This window comes from Gasterosteus aculeatus, chromosome 2, assembly GCF_964276395.1.
Source record: "Gasterosteus aculeatus chromosome 2, fGasAcu3.hap1.1, whole genome shotgun sequence".
In the NCBI taxonomy this organism is placed as follows: domain Eukaryota; kingdom Metazoa; phylum Chordata; class Actinopteri; order Perciformes; family Gasterosteidae; genus Gasterosteus; species Gasterosteus aculeatus.
Genome location: NC_135689.1, coordinates 20,480,846 through 20,502,622, shown reverse-complemented (window position 1 = coordinate 20,502,622; position 21,777 = coordinate 20,480,846). Strand labels below are relative to the sequence as shown.

The following is a 21,777-nucleotide window of genomic DNA, read 5'->3' as shown; positions in this document are numbered from 1 at the left end:
ACAGTGGAACAACATCATTTACTCATTTTAATGGTTAAAAAAATACTTCTTTGGGCAAAGAGACAACAGTAGGTCCCAGTTTAGTGAGGAAACAAGGGACCTAAACAATGACACCCACCAAATGATGACTGGTGGAGCAAGATAAGATGAGGTAAATGTTTTTGAGGAAATAAAACAAAAAAGGCACAATTTACAATCAACCATGCCCTAAATTCACAATAATAATTATGATAATAATATTAATAACAATAATATACAAACAAAGTACAGCTAAAAAAAAAAATCAGAAAATTTGCACCAACAAAAATACAGACCACTTATATTATACAAGGCAAATCCTGCCTGTGGGGCTCCTTGCGTGTACCCTAAATCAGGTTTCTATACACCCCGGAGCCTTTCGGTCCTGCTGCTGATGCTCTACGGATAGCAGTTCTGAAGTTACAGGTCCTCCGACAAACTATCTCACCACCAGACATGACACGCACAGTTTGGAGGGCCCGATGCAATCGTCGTGGCAGAAGGCACCGCAGCCTTGGCACATGATCATGGCTTTGAGGCGGCACGAACACTTGAGCGCCACCTCATCCGCCGTACTGTCAGTAAAGGCCTGAATACTAAGGGTGGTCTGGCTGGAGGACAAGCAGGGGCGCAGCTGGAGCACACTGTCTGCCATGCTCCGGGAGAAACCGCCATTGTCCATCACTGACACATTGGCCGTGTAGCTTACTCCTCCAACACCACTGTGCTTGGGGAACTTTCCATATAGCTGGAAGGGAAGGGCGGAGGGGGAGGAGGAGGGAGAGCCGCAGGAGTAGGTAGCTTTGCCGTGTTCTTTCTTTGCCATCCTGGCTAAAGTCATCTCCATGTTGAGGAGTCCCTCCATCGCCCCTCCACTCAGGTAGCCGTCCACAGCGCCCCCCGGCTCCTTTTTAGTGACACTCATGGTTTTAATGGGGGCCGATTTGGCAAGAGCCTGGCAAGGGGGCCGTGCACCTACTTCATTTTTTACTGTGGGCGTAGGAGACAGCTGCAGCTGGTGTGATGGATGGGGCTGAATATGTGAGGGTCGCCAGTTGGTCTTAACAGTAGGCGCCACCTCTGTGGGACAGGGGTCTGCATGGGGAGGAAGGGGTCCATTAGGCATGGTTCGGTGGGCTGTCTGGGGCCTGTCTTCATCAACCCCCTTCGAGGGCTGATGACCATGTGAGTCTTTTATAACTGCAGACTCCAATGCGGTCTGAGAGCTAAGGTCAGACTTTCTTCTGGAGGATGAGGAGGGTGGCAGAGAGGTGATGACCGGGACAGCCCCGGGAGCCTGCTGAGACTGAGACTGATACTGCGGTGCAGCTGGGGCCTCCATCAAACAGGACACTGGGCATCCTGTGGGAAACTGGTTAGGTATCTGAGAGGCTGCGCCCTGTTCTGGGCCAGAAGACTGGGCTGAGACCTCTGGCCTGTTGCGAGGCCCTGGGGTCCGTGCCATTGGTGGTCTGGGTTGGGGTCCTGGCAATCGGCTGATCTCCAGCCTGTTGGCGGAGTGCGACGGTAGAACTTTCTCCAGGGACAGGCTGCCTTGTAGTAGCTGAGTGACCAAAGGGTTGTTGGCTTCTACACTGGATACTAGTCGAAGTGAGCTGGCCAGTCTCTTGGATGCCGTGGTAGCAGTTGGCTGAGTGACAGAGGCCTTTAAACATCCATGATACTCCTCTTCAGCAGGGCTCTCTCTGGAAGCTCCGCAATCTTCGCCTGGCTCCATCTTGACCACAACATTGGTGTCCCTCAGCCCCTGTGGGTGGGATGTGGGGAGAGACTGGTGGCCCTGGTAATGACCACTGTGCTGCGGGTTGTGCAGTCCATTGGGAAAGCAGGGCTGAATGACCGTCTGACCGTGACGGCTGGAAACGTAGGCCTGGATTACTGGATGCTGGTTCTGAGGAGGAGGGCTGCAGATGACCAGTGGGCCGTTTCTCTTAATGCTCACCTGGGGGCACCAATCTTGTTCAGGCTGCTGCTGCTGCCCCTCATCCTCCTGGATGTCATTCTCACAATCTGAAGCCGTTTCCGTGGAGTCACTATGTGTCCCAGCGTCGTTGTCTTTCTCGCCACCAGAGTCTGCATGTTGGGGAGAGGATGTCTCTGTTTGCAGTCTCTTTGCGGCTGAGTGAGAGATTACGTCCTGGGATTCCACGTGGTAGGAACCATGATGGATAACGCCCCCCAGCCCAGCCTCCCTCCCATGTACCTGCTCTTTGGAGTGACAGGAGCTTGCCAGTGTCTGAATCACATCCACACCCTGAGCCCCAAACCTAGGTAGAGAATCTGGGATGGAGGTTGGGGCCAGAGAGGGTTTTAAATAACCATGGGCAGTCATCTCTACAGGGGAGGCAGCAGACTCAGGCACCTCGGGCTTTGGAGAGGGTGAGTCAGCTGCCTGGTCTGTGAGCCCATTGGAGGAGCTCTGAACACCGGCTAACGTTGTTCCTACTTCCTCTAGAACCTCTGACCGCGCGGCGGCTTCCTCTTGAGGAGGGCTTGAGATCTGCGGCAGCTCCAAGGACATGGAGGTTGAGGTAGTGGAAAGGGAGGAGGATGGCTCAGGTGTCGGCTCTACGTTGAAAAGCTGTAGTTGTGTTCCAGACGAATTTGTGCCTGAAGACGATCCCTGCTCCTCCATGCCACCACTTCCCCTTCTTCCTCTTCCTCCTCCTCCCCCCCCTCCTCCTCCTGGCTCGATAGGTCCTGGATGCTCTCGCGCTCTTCGTCCATTGCTGCTATCCGATAACCCAGAAGCAGGCCGCAGCCGGACCCCGACCGTCCCTGCCCCGTCGCCAGAGGCTGCAACAGCAGCAGCGGCCTCGCGCTGGGCCCGGGCTTGCTGAGCCCGGGCTTTGATGTCCGCCAAGGTGCGCGCCCCCCCCGTCCCCGCCCGCCGCGAGCCCTCCCCCGGGGGCACGATTCGGGGACAGATCTGGTAGGTGGGGTGGCCTTTGACCCAGGGGGGTTTGATTCTGGACAGTTGAATCTGGGGCAGAGACACAATAACAGTGAGTTAAACTCTATCTGGACAACAACTCATTGCTGAACAAGAAGATTGTTTTTGTGCACAGTCTTACCCGGATAGGCGGCACCTTGGGCTCCTCTGTTGTCGGCTGCGGCTTCTCCGAGCGGACACTGTCAATTGTGGTACGAAAGGACTGACGGTCGTCAAGTCGCGGCCTTTTTTCGGGAAAGCTGGAGATGGCCTGAGTCTCATCTGGCCTTCTCTTCTGCTCCTTGAGCTGAGCATTGGGCACAGAGGTGGTGGCTGGGCTAGCGGAGGGGCTACTGTCGCGGCTGCTGGTGGTGGTACCTCCTGTAACGGAGGTGACCACAGAGGCTGTGTCATCCAGTGGATCGGCAACGACGGCGACACTGGAGGATGCGGAGGAGGATGAAGAAGAGTCCAGGCCTGCAGCAAAGACTCCCTGTCTATCAGAAGGTGAGGAGGGTGAGGAAACAGGCGAGGAGGCAGACGAAGAAGAAGATGACGAGGAGGAGGAAGAGGAAGAGGAGGAGGAGGAAGAAGATGGGGAGGAGGTGGACGCCAGTACGGGTAGAGTCTCCTCTGGTAGCAGGCGGGCTGCTGCTGCGGCTGCTTCTGCTTCAGGCTCCTCATTTGCGCTTGGGGACTCTGGGCTGGGAGTTGGAGTTGGAGTGGTAGTCGGAGTGGGAGTTGAAGCAGGAGTAGGAGTTGGTTCAGGAGTTGGTTCGGGGGTTGGTTCGGGGGTTGGTTCGGGAGTAGCAGTTGGAGTAAGAGTGTCAGTTGGAGTGGGAGTTGGAGTGGGAGTGGCAGTTGGAGTTGGTGCGGGAGTGGCAGTTGGAGTTGGTGCGGGAGTGGCAGTTGGAGTTGGTGCGGGAGTGGCATTTGGTGCTGGATGGGCAGTTGGGGCTGGCAATGTGATTGGCTCCGGGGTGGAAGAGGCCTTTAGCTCTATGGAGGGACTCTCAGTTGGGAGCTCCACACCACACTCAGCCTGCAGCACCACCTCCCCTTGAACAATCGTGTTGTCAGACATGGGAGAGCCAATAGAAACTGCCGGGCTGTCCAGTGCAGCACTGGCCTCAGCTGCTTCTGCAGACTGCAGGGCCGGAGGAGTGGGCTTGCAAAGGGTCCGACGGGCCCGCCGACGCAGGTCAGCTCTCGTGCGTCTCCTCATCCTGCCATCTCTCCTCCGTCGACCAACGCTGCGTCTCTTGGGCGCACCTGTTGCCACCGCAGCCACATCAGTGTCCAGCACACTGGCTGCAACTTCACTGGCTTCACTCATGGTGAGCTTTAGAGACTCTTCTTGTGTCAGACCAGACCTACAGGTACACAAACAACATTTTAGAAATGCATACATTTGTCTGCATAATGCAAAAACCCTGTAACCGAGTTATCTAAATGACATGGCAGCAAAGAAGATGGAAAAACAGACTGACATATGGGGGCAAAATGATTATCAATATCTCAGTGTTTCTAAATGATACCGTTGACCCATATCTGACAAATTAATATGGCTGTTGTATGAACAGTGGATATAAACTTGGATGAAATGGGTTGGCTCTTACTTTTGCCCATGGTACTCTTCAAAAAACTTTTCCTTCCACGCCTCTACCTTCTTCTCTTTCTCCATTTCCTGCCGGAAACGCACCTGCATCTCGTGGGTGAACTCACCTAAATGTGTCAAACACGTGAAGATTCAAATAAATAAGTGTATAACCTCAATAAGTCTTGGTAGAAACCTAACTTGGCCACCATTGCGCTATTAAAATAAGCAGCTCATATTCATTTGCAGTAATGTTCCAGGACAGTGCTAACAGAAGCAGTATAAAGACAGGATGTTCCCCAAATCAGATCCCTGACTCATTCACCAAGATCATGCAGCGGTGCTTGTTATTGTACACACTTACACGGTATGGCCTATTACTCATTCACAACACGGCTCTCTGCTTGCATTTGTGTATTTATTATTTTGTTGTCTCTATCCCACAATTAAATACCGGAACTTGTTCATGATTGGCTGATCACATACCCTCCGCCAGCCTCTCTTTCCAGCTCTGGGAGGCGTGGGTGAAGAACTCATTGTTGAGAGCTGAGCTGCTCAGTCTAGCCATACCATCTGGTCCAATCTGTAAGAGCACAATGTATCAACGGCAATAAACACCAGAGGAACCGGGTGGCCTGGAGCTCACATGCGTCTTATTGAGAAACACAATTCTAAAAAATAAAAAGGCTGGCGCAGTCCAACAGTAATAGTTGTTGCCTTGCCCAATACGTCACAGATTGCAGGTCACTATTCTGTCAACACAACAGACTAATGTGTGTTAATTACACGTCAAAGGCGTATATACAAGCAAGCTTTGTGTTTGAACTTTTTTCTCTTTTTATCAACAATTGCTACCTATTTAAGTTTTCAAAAACCCAATTGTTAATGAATCTTTGGAGGTAAGAAGCATATAGCAATGGCTATGATAATGAAAGTTGGGGATTAACTGAAAGGACAGAAAGAAAACATACCTGGCGGTCCACCTCTGGCAGCAGCTGCAGCAGCTGCTGCTGCGAGTGGGCGGGGAAGGCGGAGAAGGTCCGCACGTTGATGAGGGCTCTGATGTTGGTGTTGACAAGGATTGAGCCTGGTGTTTCAAAGTCTACGTCCACCCCGCCTCGATTCCTCTTCATGGGGCCTGACACAGGAAAAAAAACACATGATTAACTTAGCATCTCAGCCGGATGCTAAAGCTAAATGCAGGTCAATGCAGCAAAGCACAGAGGGACATGTTTCCATCCCATAATGGGCATCTCTACAGGGCTGTGCTCTTACTGCTGGTCGGATTTATCAATTATGATATTGAAGAGATATTGACGGTTGGGTCCATCCGCATTTTGAATGATTGCTTTCATTACACGTGTGTTGTCAATGCAGACGTTTTCATGACTAAATGATGCTTCTTACCTGAGGGGACATGCTCTCCATTCACTTTAAGAGGGGTGAGAACAACGCGAGGCATCATGACGGCTTTCTTCCTCTGCCTCCCTGACTGTAGCACAATGGACAGGGGGACAACGGAGACATTATGTTAAGCAGCACTGCCATCCTGTCCCGCTACAAATCAAGTCCAAACGCATTTGCATGACAGGGACACATGGCTGATATTGTCAGATTGGACCTCCTGCGGGGTGCTGACCTGTCTTGAGCGGCTCAGTCTGGTCTGAGTGTGTTGAGCGTGTTGGGTCTGCTGGGTGTCTGTGCGTCCTTGCTGTCCTGCTGCCCTGCTGAGGCGTGTCTGGGGCTGGTTGCTGGGAGCCGGCACTTCAGCGGAGCAGGATGCGCTTGACGAGCTCTCGTCCACCGAGGCTTCAGGTCAGAGAAAAACATCCACTCAGTCACAAATTATGACCTACATTGGCATTCAAATACTATTGGCATTGTAACTGATGGAATCATCAGGCTGATTTTATGCTATATACCTGTCCAAGTTCAAAAGCATTTTGAAATAGTGTTTTATTATAATGGCACCCCACCCTCCCCCCTCGAAGGGGAGGCATCTGGTGTTTGGTGTAAGTTTTACCGTCATTGTCTCCGCTGGCAGCAGCCGTGGTCTCCGTGGAGTCGCAGCTTTCCTGCTCAGGAGACTGTGTGGGGCCGGCAGAGGACCCGCCGCCTGCGGCCGCTGTGCTGCTGCTGGATGCCGGGGCTGCGGTGCTGCTGGCCGGCTCCGCTGCAGTGTCGGACTCGGATGTCGTCTTTGTCCATTGGAGGGCGTTCTTCTGCAGTGCGGGAACAACAACAGTCTTCTCTGCATGTGTGATACATATCAGACATTTTCCTTCAAACTGATTTTAGTGGCTGTGAATCAACTATACGAACCAATATGTGATGGAACAGATTGGACGTACTCTGTGGTGTATTTATGCCATTACGCCAAACAATGTAATCAGATTACCTGACTAGTCCTACAAAAACAGAGACTGTCTGTATCCTCTTCAGGAGTCTTAGGAACTAGAGCATTACATCAATGCGTCAGTCCGCTGGCGGACCAAAGATATCTCGCGTGGAATGGTGTACTATATGGAACTTTTTGAATCCATATAGCACTGCCACAACTGATGATGGTAATGCAACGTAAGCAAAAAGCATTCAGAGTGAAGACGATCACGTTTGTGTACCTTGAGAGTGAACAGGCTCATCCGCCCAGGCAGCTTGAAGAAGATGCTGTTCTTGACTCGGTCTCCCCTCACCTGGGAGTGCAGCATGGTGACCAGGCAGGCCAACGGTGCTGTGCCACTGCACACAGTTACAAGTCATGTGATCAGATGAATCAAAATGAATATCTGAAAACATTCTACTAGATCTACCTGGTTTTCATGCCTGGATTAAAATTAAGGTCGGTTGCCATAATCATTGAAAAATAATGTTTGGCGATTTGACAATACACTGCACAGGGATACAAACATCTTGTCAGAAATATTGCCACATTGTTTATTGTTTTGTTAGCCGTGAAATGGTGACTATGACATTCCCAGAATTAGCGATGAGCGCATTGTGTTTGCCTCCATCATGAAAGCGCACCGTGCCGAGAGCAAGCATAGGCCTCAGGGAAAAAGAGAGAGCATGACCAATGGAGAACGTTCTTTGTAACACATGTAATAAAACCTCTCAGAGCCTCCAACCTACCTCCTGTTTTGGCCAGCAGCAGCACAGGTGCATGTGGGAGGCAATAAGAAACAGCAATTAGAACCACACATTCAGTTGATACGCGATTATGACATCAGTACAACGGCCGCTGAAAAGACTGGACAAATAAATGATGAATGGACTTTTGTTGTACTTCTCTTTTCTAGTCTCCTGACCACTCAAAGCACTTTAAGACTTCACGTCATCATTGATGACCTCAGTGCCACCTGCCCATCAGTAACTAGCATTCACACACTGTAGTTACAGCTGCAGGAGCAACTTGGGGTCAAGTGTTTTGCCCAAGGACACGTCAACAATGGACACTAGTGGAGCCAGGAATCAAACCGCAAATCCTCTTCTTTAAGGACGGCCCTGCTCTCCACTAGGTCATAGCCGCCCTGTGGTTACAAAAGATAATCAATGATATTCTTTATGATACCTTTTTAAATTTGATATTCAATCAAACGTAATGATCCACTCTGGACTGGGATGGACCCAAGCCTCACTGTCACTGTGACGGGCTTAGAGTTCTAACCTTGCGCTACACCGTGGCCATAAAAGACTCCTTATTAGTTTACAGCAGTATGGATCTTAAGGTACATTAACATTACTACGATGATTATGTGTGCGTTTGTATCTGACCGCATTTCCTTGAGGCCCTTGGTCTGGATGACATGGAGGATCTGCTTCGGAGTCATGGGTGCATCCGAGAAGTTCTCCAAAACCTGGAACACAAAGAAAAAGATAATCAGCAAGAAGCAGCGTTTAGTGGAATGATATACAAACCGCTTTACAACCTGATCAGATTAAAGTAGTATTTGAAAAAGTTAAAAATGTATAAACATTTAAACAAAAGAATCAAAAGGTGTTCTTAAGTGAGGAGCTGTAAAGGAAACTGTTCATAACCCCTATAAGATTATAGAGATTACATTTTTATTAGTACATGAACATTAAGGGACTAAAGATAAATACACTTCATTTGCCTGAACTCCTGTTTTCAGCCCATTGCATGAGTGAAAAAAGGTAAATCAGGAGAAAATCAAGTCATGTCCCGTTTAAAAAAGGAACCGAGTGTAGGATTTAGGGTCGTCGTGCTGTGAGGTTGAAGACTACAACCAACTGAACATCCCCTTGCTCACTGTTACTTTTCCAAGCACGTCTGAGAGCGCAAGTGGCCTTTGTGTGACGCCACCACGTGAAAACCCCTCTCTTGGGTTTCTGTTCTGTGCTGCTGCAGACAGTTGACAGGACCAGCTTCCTGTGAAGGTCTGAAGTGCTTCTTCTAAGCTCATGAAAGCAAAAGGATTGTACACGAGTGAAAAAGTACTTATGAATATTATATACATCATATTATGACATGCCTACTTAATCATAGCTTATAGCGCATTGCTCTTGATCTGTTTGAGGGTTTGTTTTTTAAACTTTATTAAGTGAAGCTTAATTAACATTACTATGGAATGAAATAGGATGCAATCTGCAATGTAGAAGATTATATTCAAAAAGAGTCTTGGTATCGGTATGAATATGTCAAGATATCAGTTACTGAAACAGAAAAATGGACAGGACGTCGCCTCAGAAGTGATTCCTACCAACGACGTCAGAAATTCTTCTCCACATCAACTTTTCCTACACCCGCTATCTGATGGAACAGCAATGTGCTTTCACCTGATGCTGCAAAGAGATATGTTAATCTGTGCTGCTCATGGATCCATAATGGTCTGTTACTGCGTCATTCTCCAGGCTTCTGACGACTCAAAGCGCTTCAACACAGACGTCATCATTCAAACGGTTGACATTTCATGTAGAGAGGTTAAGAGGAGAGCAAACGTATTTTCTTGAATATGCATTATTGAGGGTAAAAACTGTTGGAGTCCCTCGATCAAAAAAGACTTAATGGTTAGTGCAAGCCCCCAAAACAGATCATCTGTATGCCGTTAACTGAAAGTGTTTTCATACATTTACCACAGCAGAGTGAAATCCGGTTAGATAAGAGGGCAAACACAATACCATTACCTAAAATTAAATAAATAATAACAGCTCCATGTCTCAGTTGATCACATTTAAACGTTGCTGTAATCAGAGAGACTGTAAGGTTCATTGTGACACTAGTAACCCACCTATCCATCTTCCACCGTGGCCACACAGAACACCGACTGACTACTGTATACATACTCTTATTGGTAACAAAAAATACAAATAGATTCAATAGACGCTTGAATGTTGAAGTGTTCTGGTTTATGTTGGAAAAACTCTACAAGTTTGAAAGATTTGCAAATCTGAACATAAAACTGCATAACGCACACAAAACGTGTATGGTGCGTTTGATTGTCATTACGCTCTACTAGTTGGACTGCATGTAGATAGTAGGCACCCAGGGATCGGCTTGGCCCAGGACAATTAATTAAAAAAAGAAATAGAAACCAGCAGTGGCTTTCTGTCCCCTGTGGCATAATGCTAAAGGCTGCAGCCACCGTGCTGTCAGACAATGAGACTACCGGGGCTGCGCAGCTTCGTATTGGACTCTCAACACAGTTAAGCCATAAGGTCGAAACTGAACTCTGTTTAAAATGCATTTCACTTGGAGGATGCAGGAGTTGTGTCTTTTGTACCACAATATTTGTATTTTAATATGAGTCTTTGTTCTTTTGTTTCTGGTGACCGTAGTGCAGTGTTTACATCCACCAGCATTAAATTGAGATGTGAACGGATGTGAACATGGACCATGTACTTAATCCGGTCAGTATAACACAGGGATGGGCTTTAAAAACAACAAACTACTCATTTAAATTAGTTTCCTACACACAGGAGTGAATGGAAGACGTTTGATTCTATGCAGGAACCTTTTGAGTGTTACAGCCAGGAGACAGAGTGGGGTTCTCTTCTCCACCAGCTGTAGGAGCAGAAAGGGCCTCTCCGCCCAAAACAGAGCCAGGTAGCTAACGCAGTGCACCCAGTACTCGGACATCGGCGAATTAAACCGAACCAGCATGTCACACGAGCTCAGATGGAACGGTACTAATCCAAGAAGCTCCTTCAGCCAATTGCCCCCAAATCATTTACGTTAAGTAGAATAGATTTACGTTGGGGAAATAATTCCACCGGTTTTCTAGTGGTTAGCGTTCGGCTTTAACTGTTCATGTGACAGCATAAATGTCCTTAATACCCGACTGCTTTCTTGCTGATCCTTCGCAGAAGCTTCGTCGCTTTAACGTTATCTGACGTTGATGTGGCTTCTGATATTCCCCTGCAGCATTCCGTGCTCATCTGTATTCACAATACAGCCGAGTTGGCTAACGTTAGCCGTTAGCTTCGCTAACGTTAGCGTGCTTTATGGTCAGCAGACTCATCTCCGTTATCTCTAATGAAGACTATTGAACAACGTTAGATGTCCCAGCCATGTTAGTTTAACAATGTCAGGTTTTATTGACGGGCTGGTTCACAATAAGTACATAGAATGGTCGCGGATCTCTATTTGTTCAGATGATAACTAGCGGAGGGTTAGCTAGCCTGCTGCCTAGCAAACAAAGAGCACAGAACAGGAGAGGTGGATGTTAGCGTGCTACCCAGCGTTAGCATGTTGCGTTACGTAGCTCCTCAGGACAGCAGCCACACAGACTTGCAGCACACTTAAAATGTACCCCCAAGTGCCTTCAATCTAAACATAGCCTTCGTTCTGGATGGGCTAGCACTGCTAATAGCGAACCGATCCGATTTCACAGCACATCCTAAGCGGTGGTCGAGAGAAGAATGAACACAACAACACACATGGATCCATCACTTCACATCAATTTATACACAATTTACATGCATCTAGTCAAACAGACGGTTTACCATGCGAGCTGCCTCAGCCCAGGTCCGCTCCTTCTTTCTCTTTTGTTTGTCCTTCATTTCCTCTGCGCTGGTGTCTGCGGCTATCCTGCTGTGTTTCTACAAAGCAATGCGATGGCGGTTTAGCTGCTTAGCAAAATGGCTAACTAATGCTACGTTCTAGGTTAACTGCGAAGAGCCAGAACAAGGCGATCTTTTTTTCCTCGGGACGATGCGATGTTGTCTGCTAGTTGTGCTCTGATAATTATCGCAGTGCCTCGTCTAAACTGGCTCAACACACATCGTCTCTCTCTCTCTCTCTCTAGCACAGGAGCAGTGTGAGTGCAGGGCTGGTGCTGCTGCAGGACAAGCCTCTTTGGAATGCAACAACCAGGTCAAAGGTCAAACACTCCGCAGGAATGCAACAAAACAACGTCCAGCCCTCAGCATGCAAATAGTACATTTGAACAGATGCTGCATACTCGTCATCATATTGTATTGTTTCAGATTGAGCCCACCATTATCCAGCACGCACATATTATATATTAGCCACATGCTGTATAAAAATAGAGTGCATCTGTTCGAGCCCCAAAATGTCGTTTGATTCATAATAACAAAACTAATACACCGGGAAGCCACAACAATTATATATTTTTAGTCAAGAAAACAAAGAATTTTTAATTGTTTTATTACTTTCAAACAATATTTAATCTAAACTAAGATGAATGTGATAACTGGTGGAAAAATTACCTTTGTAGTTAGATACAATTAAGTCTTAGATTAGGTTAGGGTTATGCCATTTCATTGCACATAGGAAAGAGCCTTTCACTTAGCTGAACACCATTAGCCAGTTAGTTGGTTGGAAACACAGAGTCATTGACAGAAATTTGACAACATGATGTGGGCTTTTGGAAATTGAGATGGAATCGGCCCACTGGTCCAAACATGTTTAAATGTATATAGAACCCATCCAGACCTTGATGTGTCCAATACCCAACACAATCAAACAAACGGCTATGGATGATGATTGATTCCAAAGTCAATTTAGAATGTTATAATAGAAAATCTATTTACATTACCTTGGACAGACCCCACCATCATTTTACTTTACTTTTGTGTCCTTTATTCTCTTATGTTAGTTTTTTTTTATGAATCACTTTTCTCTCTTGATACTGATAAAGGCTGTGTACAGTCAATAATTTAGGTTTAATGTAGTTTTTATATATATCATGGCCTTTGTGTTTGCTTAATACCTCATGAATATATACGTTATTATATATATAAAATAACGTATATATTGAATTATGTGCACCTTTCAAAGACAGACCAAATCTTTTAGTTTTCACAGCTAACAGTATTATGCAGGGAGATGCTACAGAACTACTGCTCAATGAAGGACGTGTCAATACTGCATAAACCTGCAAAGGATGTCAAGGGTCTTCGGACTCAATTTCTTCATAAATCATAGAATATCTAACATCGTTTCATTTGGCTTTTACATTTGGAGGTTTATTTTGGTATGTTTCTTTATACTTCTTCTGTTAGATACTATGGTGTGCGTGTGCGCGCGTGCGGAGTGATGGATCGGGTGTGACGTCACTCTCCCAGAATGCATGGCTTCCAACGCGGCGCCCAGCAGTCCAGGCCCGAACTCTTAACAAACATCGTTTAAACTTGTTCTAAAATGTCCACATCGAGCGGGGACGGAGGCTGGAGGGGGAGCTGGGCTGAGGTTCCGTCGGTAAGTCGCGTTGTGTCCGTGTCTGTTGCGCTGAGCGAAGTTTTACCCCGCTCGGTAACATCTACCGGAGTTAGCTCCCGTAAGAACAACTCCGAAACAACTTGGTGAGCCGCTCACCTTTTGTTTTTTACCCCGCACGCTGCTTCAGCGAGCCCGTTACACTCCACTCACAGGCACGCTGGCGCTGCTGCGTGGCTTCTGTCCACGTTAAACTCGCGCCTTATATGTTCCCATCCGAGCGTTAGACCTGCTTTGCCTCCGCTGCCGAGTTTAGTGAGCCGAGCCGGGCTAGCAGTGAAATGTAGCCCTGTCCGGTAATGACCCCGTCCCACCACTCCAAGGCTGCCTGCCAACGCTGCATCATTCCCGGGGAGCTCCTATCAGCCCGCCTGGGCGCGTTTCCGCTCTTTACTCTTCTACAACGGGACACGTATGTTCGCGTTTGGTGAAACTCGAAGGCAGAGGGCTGAAACGCGAAAGGTGCGCGGATTAAAGCCGTTTGCCGTCTGCATGCTGAGGACCCACAAGATGGCACTACCAGCTCCACAGGCGGTGATCTGCGTACAATAGCACGGAGATATCTATTCAGATAGAATATATACGCCAATGATCTGTAACAGAACATGTCCATTTGAACGTACAGCCCTCCACCGTGGTCTGTTCCAGGTAACGTTAGCGATGCCAAACCGAGTTGGATCAGACCAACAGGCTGAAGATGAAGCATGACCACTCCGCTGATTATCGCGCGAACTAACTTCTATTTGAAGGATTTGTGACGGTTAATAAAAAAAAATTGTCTTAAGTGATGACTATTGATGAGGAAAGAAACCGATGAGCTGTATTAATAATGGTACAAGTATCGATAACATCCGTGTGATGCCTATCCCAGTGGAACGGTGCAATTCAGTCTATGGGTTATTAGTTGGTTCCACTGCTGATGGGTGTCCACCAGAGTAATGCATGACCCTGGTTCTGGGTGACAGTTACTCACGGTTCTGACCCGGTATCCCAAATGACCCGACTTGACACATGGAACCGGTTTCCTTTTACCATGTTTTTTGGTTGTACATCTTTTGCTGACATGACACCTAATTACTTTTATGATTGCGTTATTTATAGATCTACTTTAAGATGTACACAATTAGGCTGGAATTTGACCTATTTTTAATACAACAGAATAGATTATTATTATTTTAAATTTTCCATCTGTAATTAATGATGCCAAACTCATCCCAAAAGTGGACACTGGGATGGATTTTAGAGCCTAACCAACCCTGGATTTTTGGGGCCGACACTACGGCGTAAAACATTTAGATATCATGATATTGGGTGATGGGTGGAACTCCCCCGTCCACAGAGAGCAGTGGAGAATTGGAACCGGGGGGGTCAGAGTTATTTCACAATGAATTTTCCAAAAAGAGAAATACTCTGTTATCTATATTTTTCTTAGTGGCAATTAAAAAACAGTGTTTCTCATGTGTTTGGGGACCTTGATAAATATTAAAAGCAACTTTTATCCTTATTTAACTATAAATGTAAGAAAATTCATTTATATAACAGTATCTCCTATTTATAGTTCATCCAGTTCCCGTTTTGAAATCTGTAATAATAAATATCATTGTGATTCTGCTCAATGCAACTTTACCGAACGTGCTCAACTGCTATGAACGTCATGTTGTGCAAAAATGTAACTGGGAAAAATGGAAAGAGGTTTCATAGTAAAATATGACCAGATATAGCTGAGTGAATAGAATATAAAAATGGCCTCAAATAAACGTCTTGCTCGATAGCACAACGATTTATGTTAAAAAACGTCTTCCAAAGCGGTCGTGTAGGACAACGTGATTCAAGAAGTTTCATTAATCTAGAAGGAGTTAATGTGCAATCTGGAAGTGCTTCCATTCGACAGACCAAATTTGGCCTAACTTCCATATCTGGAATCTTGCATCATTTCTTTTGATAGAAAAAATGATGATGTGGCAATTAGCTGTTAGATCAGAGTACTTTGCTCAGCCCTTCTAACCCTTTTTAATTTACTGGAATGAAGCAGAAAGAGAGCCTGTCCCATCACAAGAGGAGCCCCTTTCGGTTTCGGCTCTGGGACCACCTTGCATTGGGAAGCCAGAAGTCTAGTCGAGGAGCTGAGGAAAGTTCCTACCCAATAGCAGGAGGGTATACACCGCCAAGCTCTTTCACCTGGACACTGGAGCCTTTTCTCAGATACACCATCTATTTGCCCCACTTAACTCATATTGCACGATTGGAGGTGATTAGGGCTGCAAAGGGGCGCCAAGTTATCAGTAAATCTCCGGGGAAAGTTTCCATGGGGAATTAAGCGTGGGAATTTGGGGAATTTTTACCTTATTTTGCAAACATCCTCTTGCATCTTCTCAACATATCCCGCGAAATTTGAAAAAAATGTCCAGGGGAAGGAGGGGACATTCAGAATCTGTGTAGAAACTGTGAAAGGAAGATCATCCTTTTCTCCAAATGTTACACTATTAATTGCATATTTCACTTTAACTGTATTTGTTCTGTTAAGTACTTTTTCATTTTTTAATTCAAGCCAGTGGATTCCTTTGACTTCTCCCACCACCGGGGTGGAGGCGAAATCCTGGAGAGGTTTTTACTGCACGCTGCTATCTAAGGGTTCGTTAGGGAGAGTAGCTCCCTGCTGTCCGTGGCTGATACCTTGCTGATCATTTCCAGATCTGTTTCCATTGTCAAATCAGCGGGTATATTTTGTAGAGTCAAATGTGGGAATTGTGTGTCATTTTATAATTATTTTAAGGTCTGCACATTTACACAAAGTGACACTTTTTTCCCTTCTGTTTTCAGGTCTGTAAAGATATCAAGCTGCCTCTGTGATTCAGCTCGTGCTGGCATTCGGGGCTGCTGAATACTCAAATAGACGGTGCACCAACACAAGCGCTCTTCTCAGGAAGCACACAGACCCAGTCAGCTTCCACAACTCCTCATCACCGCAACCCTTTTGGGGTTGCTATGGCAGCTGCTGTCACAGAAACCAAGTGCTGGACACAGGCTTGCCCCAGTGAGGCAGGACAGACCACTAGTCATTGCCACAAGAGACCATCAAACAGTCAACAAACAGCTCTTAGCATCAATTCTAGCACTCTAAGTTAACAAAACGACAAGAGGTCTGTAGGCTGATGGTCAGCTCTCTGGAGGATCCTCATGAGTCTGGCCTGTGTCTGCCCCGGCTCTTGGCCAGAGTCCATGTGCAGCAGCACCAGAGCCAATACTGTTCCTTCTGTTAGACCATGTTTCACCAGCAGGACCATCTGAAGAGCCAGCTGCAGGAGAGCCACCCAGCTAGCAGGCATCTCTTCCACTGCCAGGAGTGTGGAAAGCAGTACAACACCCAGCTGGGTTATAGACGCCACCTGGTGGCAGCCCACAGCGCGGCATCAGGCCTTCCCTGTGCAGAGGGGCCGCAGTCCCTGCTGGAGCACCTGGGCAGCCACACTGACAGGCCTCCACCCTTAGATGACAACTCTACCGCTACTGTGCCAGTGAGAGAGAGAAAGTACTCGTGTGAGCGATGCGACCGGCGGTTCTATACTCGTAAGGACGTGCGGCGTCACGCCGTGGTGCACACTGGGCGCCGGGACTTTTTGTGCCCACGATGTGCACAGCGCTTTGGCCGCAGAGACCATTTGACTCGCCATTTGAAGAAGAGCCATGCCCAGGAGTCAGGGTTGATGCCACCCTGCACACCTGGCTGCACTCCTGTGGCTGAACCGACCGCTGGCACTCAGTGCTCGGTGAAGGAGGAGCCGAGCCCTGTGGCGTCCGATGTAGGCCTGGGCTCCAAGGAGCCCATGGAGACATTCTCCAGGGACATGTACAACTCCTACCCCATGGCCAATCCGGTCCCTGGGATGGGCCACCCTCACAGCCTCATGCAGGGCTCCTTGTCCTCGAGTATGGGTGTGGCCCGCCACATGCCCCCCCAATCTTCTCATCCCCACCACCATCACCTGCAGCCCCCGGTGGCTCCACAGCAGCAACCCTACAGCAACATGGCCAGATACCAGCATGGATCTACCTCATACCCTCGCACCGATGTGGACAGTTTCCTGCTGGACCTGCAGAGTGCCCCCCCACCTCACCTGAGTGCAGTCAATTCCTCTACCTCTACATCTGCCTCCCCTCAGAGAGAGGTGCTGGGTGAAGGCGTGGGTGCCGGCGGTGACCCCCACCTCCTGTCCAGGAGCCCTGCTATCTCTTCATCCGAGCTGTCCTGCACCACTAACATGGACCTCGGGCCTCTGCTGGGCTTCCTGCCTTTCGGCCTGCCACCCTACAGCCCTCACATGGGGATGGGAGGGTTAATGATGAGCTATCCACCTGCAACCACCACCACTTCCCCCACCGCCTCCTCCTCCGGGCTGTCTTCCCAGGCACCAGGGCCTTTCTTCTTCCAGCCGCCACAAGCTCATGTACCACAAGGCCCTGGAGCCCATAACCACAGCCAGCTACCTCAGGCATACAGCAGTCCTGCTATGAGCACTTCCAGCTCCCTACCTCACTACTACCAGGCCTTTCAGCAGTAAGCAGCTCAGTCCCGACAAATGTTGCCTTTGAACCCTGCAACAAATGTGACTTTAGCCTGTCAGTGCTAATTATGCTAATCTTAGTTTTTTTTGTTTTTTTTTGTTGAACACAACAAATCACCTCATCAGTATTACCTCATTATTTAAAAAGGAAGTTTGAAAATTTGAGAAAAAGTAGACTGTCTCACTTCAACCAAAGTAGAGAACTACTAACTTTGCCAGACCTGTTGTCAACAGCGGATGCACTCAACACACTCGCCACCGGTGCTGCACCGTGCTGTGAGGCATCTGGTTTTAGGTTCTCATGAAAGATGTTACTGTTTTTAAGGAATGTCACTTTCCTTATGGAAGCTGACGCTCAATGTTCTTGTTTTTAGAATTTTTGTTTATGAGTATCCTTAGAGTTGGAGAGAGGTTGGTGAACGATGTACTCTGTTTCTTTTAGTGACACTTTAATGACACTGCAAACTGCACCGTTTGGGTTTGATATCCGGAGGTTAACTCACTAAAATGTGCAGGTATGAGTTCACCATCCAGCATTACACCCACTATTGTGTATATCATTAGATGGAGAATGACCATTGATGAAATAACCAAATGTTATCATCAACCATTGTTTCAAGGGATGTAAATCTAACATTGTTCTTTCGAAATTAGACCGTGTTAGAATTTGGCCGTTTTTAGTTACAGTTAACAAAAACTGTAAAGCACTTACTATTAGAACTAGTAAATCAAGTGTTACTGAAAGTGCACTGCATAAGTGAGTAATGGAGTGTGGGTAAACCTTTAAAAGAAATGAAAACACAGAAGCGTGTTGCTTAGAAACTGTTTTGCCTGTATTTAATATACTGCAGTTTTTGTGACACTTCATGGATCACCAGCTAGCTGCAAGTGGCAACCACACAGAGTACCGATGAGGGCTGCACGATATCTCTGCACCGATATAGGGATGTTTGCAACACGTCATGCCACAACTTCTTTGCTTAATACAGAAAGACTTTCCCGGGACTGCGTTTCCCCTTTAATAAGCGACAGGTCACGTAGGCTCGCCACAGTTTGGTTATGAACTGTGTTTTTACACTAGGGGTGTCGCACTTTTGATTTTAAATCAAACGTAGATCGAAATGAGCTCTCCCAATGCAGGATTTGCGATTGTCCCAGTATTATGTTACCTCCATCCCTACCTACTTGGCACGTACAAAGAAAAAGAAAGGGTAAAACACTTCATACAGACAACGTGGCGTAGCCCAGCGGTTGCCTGCCCTGCAGCTGCACTTGACATGACACACCGGTTACTCATGGCCAGAGATGACAGTGAAGCAACAGAGGTGTAAAATTCTGCTTCCCTGAAGTCACTTCTTGCAGTTTTGCCTCCTCTGTGAGTTATGTTAAGTTTATGGATTTAGGGCTGCAGCATCCAGTCTAGTCTTCCCGACTCACCTGTCAAAAAAAGTCAAAGCAAACTGGATTTTGAGAATGGCCATGGCCCCCTATTCTTAAAAAGGGGGATGCGGAGTGTGAGAATCCTCCTCTCCAGTGGCCCCCCCATGGTGCTGCACCACCATGTCAGGCTATACTCTATTGGCTTTGAATGGCCTGGGTCGAGGCGACTGGTGGCTTAAGAGCCGCTTCCCGAGCTGTGTCCCCTCTGCTTGCGTGGTCTCCGTGCAGCTGTCCACAGCCTGAGGGGTCCGCGGTGATCTCGGCAACCCACCTGACCTGTCTTGAAACGTGAAGCCTGCCTTTTTTGCTTTGGCATCACATTTATATCTCAACCAATTTGTTTTGTAATTAAATTCTTAGGCTTTTAGAGTACTAAATTGTTTATCTAGCCTCTTTAAAATGCACCAAATTGGTGCATTACTTTTAAAATGCTCAAAATTTCAGGCAAATGTTTTTTTTTCTTTTTATATAAAATGGCTCTTGAATTGTGAGATTTTTCCACTATATTACAGGCCTGGTACATCTGAGATTCCTTCTATCTTTTGGATTGTTTAAAGTCACATCTCCTGTGATGCTGCGAGCATCCTCCGTGTGTCTCGCGCCTCTGACTGAATGTGGCCTCAGAGAGCACTGCAGCAGCTGTTCTCCTTTAATCCATTGAATCCGCTGTGTTAAAAGCGCCAACTGTGAACCCCCGAAAAGTACATTTGAATTTTGGACTTTTGGATAGATTATGAATGATTCTACAAAGGCCTTCAAGAGCACTTGTTTGTTTTTGTAGCTTTTACTATGTATTTACACTTATTTTTTTCCCCACGGTGGTGGTCTTGGATCTCAAGAGAATCTAATTAGGACTAAAAGGTGACTACCCCCTCCCCCCCCCCCCCTCCCCTCTCCTGCAAAGGCTCAGGAAAGCCACAGAAGGGAAGCAGCTGAGGAAGTGGTCTGTTGAGATCACGCTTCCTCTGCCAGAGTTACAGTGCAGCACAGCAGGAGTAATTCATCCGAACAAGCAGCCTTATACTTATGGATGCTCCACTCATGCCATTGGTTGGGTAGTGGAGATGGAGAAGTCCTCCAGCTGGAAGTTCTGGGTAATAGATATGATATTGGAAACAAGATCTTTCATGGAGAGATTCAGACGCTTTTCTCTTTTCTGCCTTAATTCCACCAACTGTATTTTGAAGGACTTCCATTGTAACCAGCCTCCATGTCTTAAAATACTACTGCTGTGCCTCTCTAAGAGTGCCTAATCTCCTGACTGGGTTTAAGCACTTAATAACATTTCTTAAAAAAAAAAAAAGGACGAGTTTGATCTGTACCTCAAACACAGAACAGTGGGTTTGTTTTATTTGTATTTGATTTGCAGTTATTTTGGCTCTTACCTGTGCCATTAGATACAAACTATAAAGGTAGATTTTTCAAACCTAAACTCTTTATCTAGCGACAATTTACATTATAATTTGGTCAAATGTTCTACTTTCATCATGTCATATATTTTTGCGAAAACCATTAGAAATAGTTCTAGCCTGTAACTGTTTTTACCACTGTTGAGGATGGCTGCATACTCCAAATTCAACTTTTTAATACAGGGTACACACAAGTTCTGGTGGTGTATTCCAGAGTCAAACATTGTCCTCAATACTTGCCTTTAATGATATTTCTACTTATTTACTACCTCAAAGAACAGATGGGTAACTGTCCATCTAACTGCAGAGAAAATGTCTGTGTAGAGTTTTATTTTTGTCAGAACAAGCACATGTACTTTGTAGCTCTGTAGTTTTTTACCGAGGTTAACTCACTGCTGGATGATGTTTAGTGCAACAAGTACCACACTGCATCAGTCCTGTTGTCGATGTCTCTGCCTCTTCAGTCTGGAATGGTTTACTCCATTTATGAATCTGTGCCTCAGTCTAAAGGATTTCTCGTTGCTTGTTGGAATGTACCTGACAACCCTTTGAGACGCGGGCTAGCTAGGTGAGGCTTGTGTGAAGAATGAAAGGGAGCTCCACACAGCTGGCCGATGTTTTGTGACATTGGATTGTTTTTCGTTTAGAAAATATCAAATATTGACTGACTCCCCCATCCAGTGTTCCAGTTCTGAAGTACAGGGGTTTCCAGATGTGCTTGCATGATCCAACAAGTATTCATTCAGAAGCATCCTTTTAACCCACCAACCACTTGAGTCATTCACGTGTTCTAGTATGTGGTGAATGTCACTTCCGGCCTGGCTTAGGACATGTAAAACAACACTTGAAGCATTCCAGACTGAACTTAAGAGGCGGTGCGGAAGGTTCATTTCAGTAAATGATCATCCAGTGCTGTTGTGTTGCTTGCATTTAGATCGGCTCTGAGAACGACTACAATGCAAGTTGACACCTTTTAACTTAGATTTATTTTTCATTAGGTGTTTTGTATTATCACTTAATAGATTTTAGAAGGCAGTGAAAAGCAATTGTCTTTTTCTGATTGTCTGAACATAATAGAAAATAAATGAATCTTTTGATTTCCA

The 21,777-nt window shown here is 46.7% G+C and overlaps 2 protein-coding genes across 3 annotated transcripts; one reads left to right on the top strand and one right to left on the bottom strand.

The window, feature by feature from the left end:
• Positions 1-14: 14 nt before the first annotated feature.
• Positions 15-11,909, bottom strand: asxl1 (ASXL transcriptional regulator 1). Of its 2 annotated transcripts, none has more exons than XM_078094487.1 (11): positions 11,529-11,909; positions 8,340-8,422; positions 7,190-7,307; positions 6,592-6,790; positions 6,208-6,377; positions 5,976-6,060; positions 5,540-5,706; positions 5,055-5,151; positions 4,591-4,696; positions 3,114-4,344; positions 15-3,022 (listed from the first exon to the last, which is right to left on the bottom strand). In XM_078094487.1, exons 1-11 carry the CDS (start codon positions 11,583-11,585, stop codon positions 458-460), a joined length of 4,878 nt encoding a protein of 1,625 aa, XP_077950613.1. In that variant the 5' UTR covers positions 11,586-11,909; the 3' UTR covers positions 15-457. The 2 variants fall into 2 exon arrangements, with proteins under 2 accessions (XP_077950613.1, XP_077950615.1); XM_078094489.1 differs by having other exon boundaries at positions 7,698-8,422; positions 11,529-11,887.
• Positions 11,910-13,048: 1,139 nt separating this feature from the next.
• On the top strand, positions 13,049-21,777 carry LOC120829221 (zinc finger protein PLAGL2). The gene is made up of 2 exons (XM_040193184.2): positions 13,049-13,245; positions 16,084-21,777. Exon 2 carries the CDS (start codon positions 16,527-16,529, stop codon positions 17,820-17,822), a length of 1,296 nt encoding a protein of 431 aa, XP_040049118.1. The 5' UTR covers positions 13,049-13,245; positions 16,084-16,526; the 3' UTR covers positions 17,823-21,777.

What these genes read in the sequence shown, in the direction of transcription:
- asxl1 (XM_078094487.1), bottom strand. Translation starts at nt 11,585, where the DNA reads ATGAAGGACAAACAAAAGAGAAAGAAGGAGCGGACCTGGGCTGAGGCA. An exon ending in GACTGAGCCGCTCAAGACAG is followed by an intron (nt 6,061 to 6,207) that starts GTCAGCACCCCG and finishes ATTGTGCTACAG; the next exon opens with TCAGGGAGGCAGAGGAAGAA. An exon ending in CCAAGGTGCCGCCTATCCGG is followed by an intron (nt 3,023 to 3,113) that starts GTAAGACTGTGC and finishes TCTCTGCCCCAG; the next exon opens with ATTCAACTGTCCAGAATCAA.
- LOC120829221 (XM_040193184.2), top strand. Translation starts at nt 16,527, where the DNA reads ATGTTTCACCAGCAGGACCATCTGAAGAGCCAGCTGCAGGAGAGCCAC.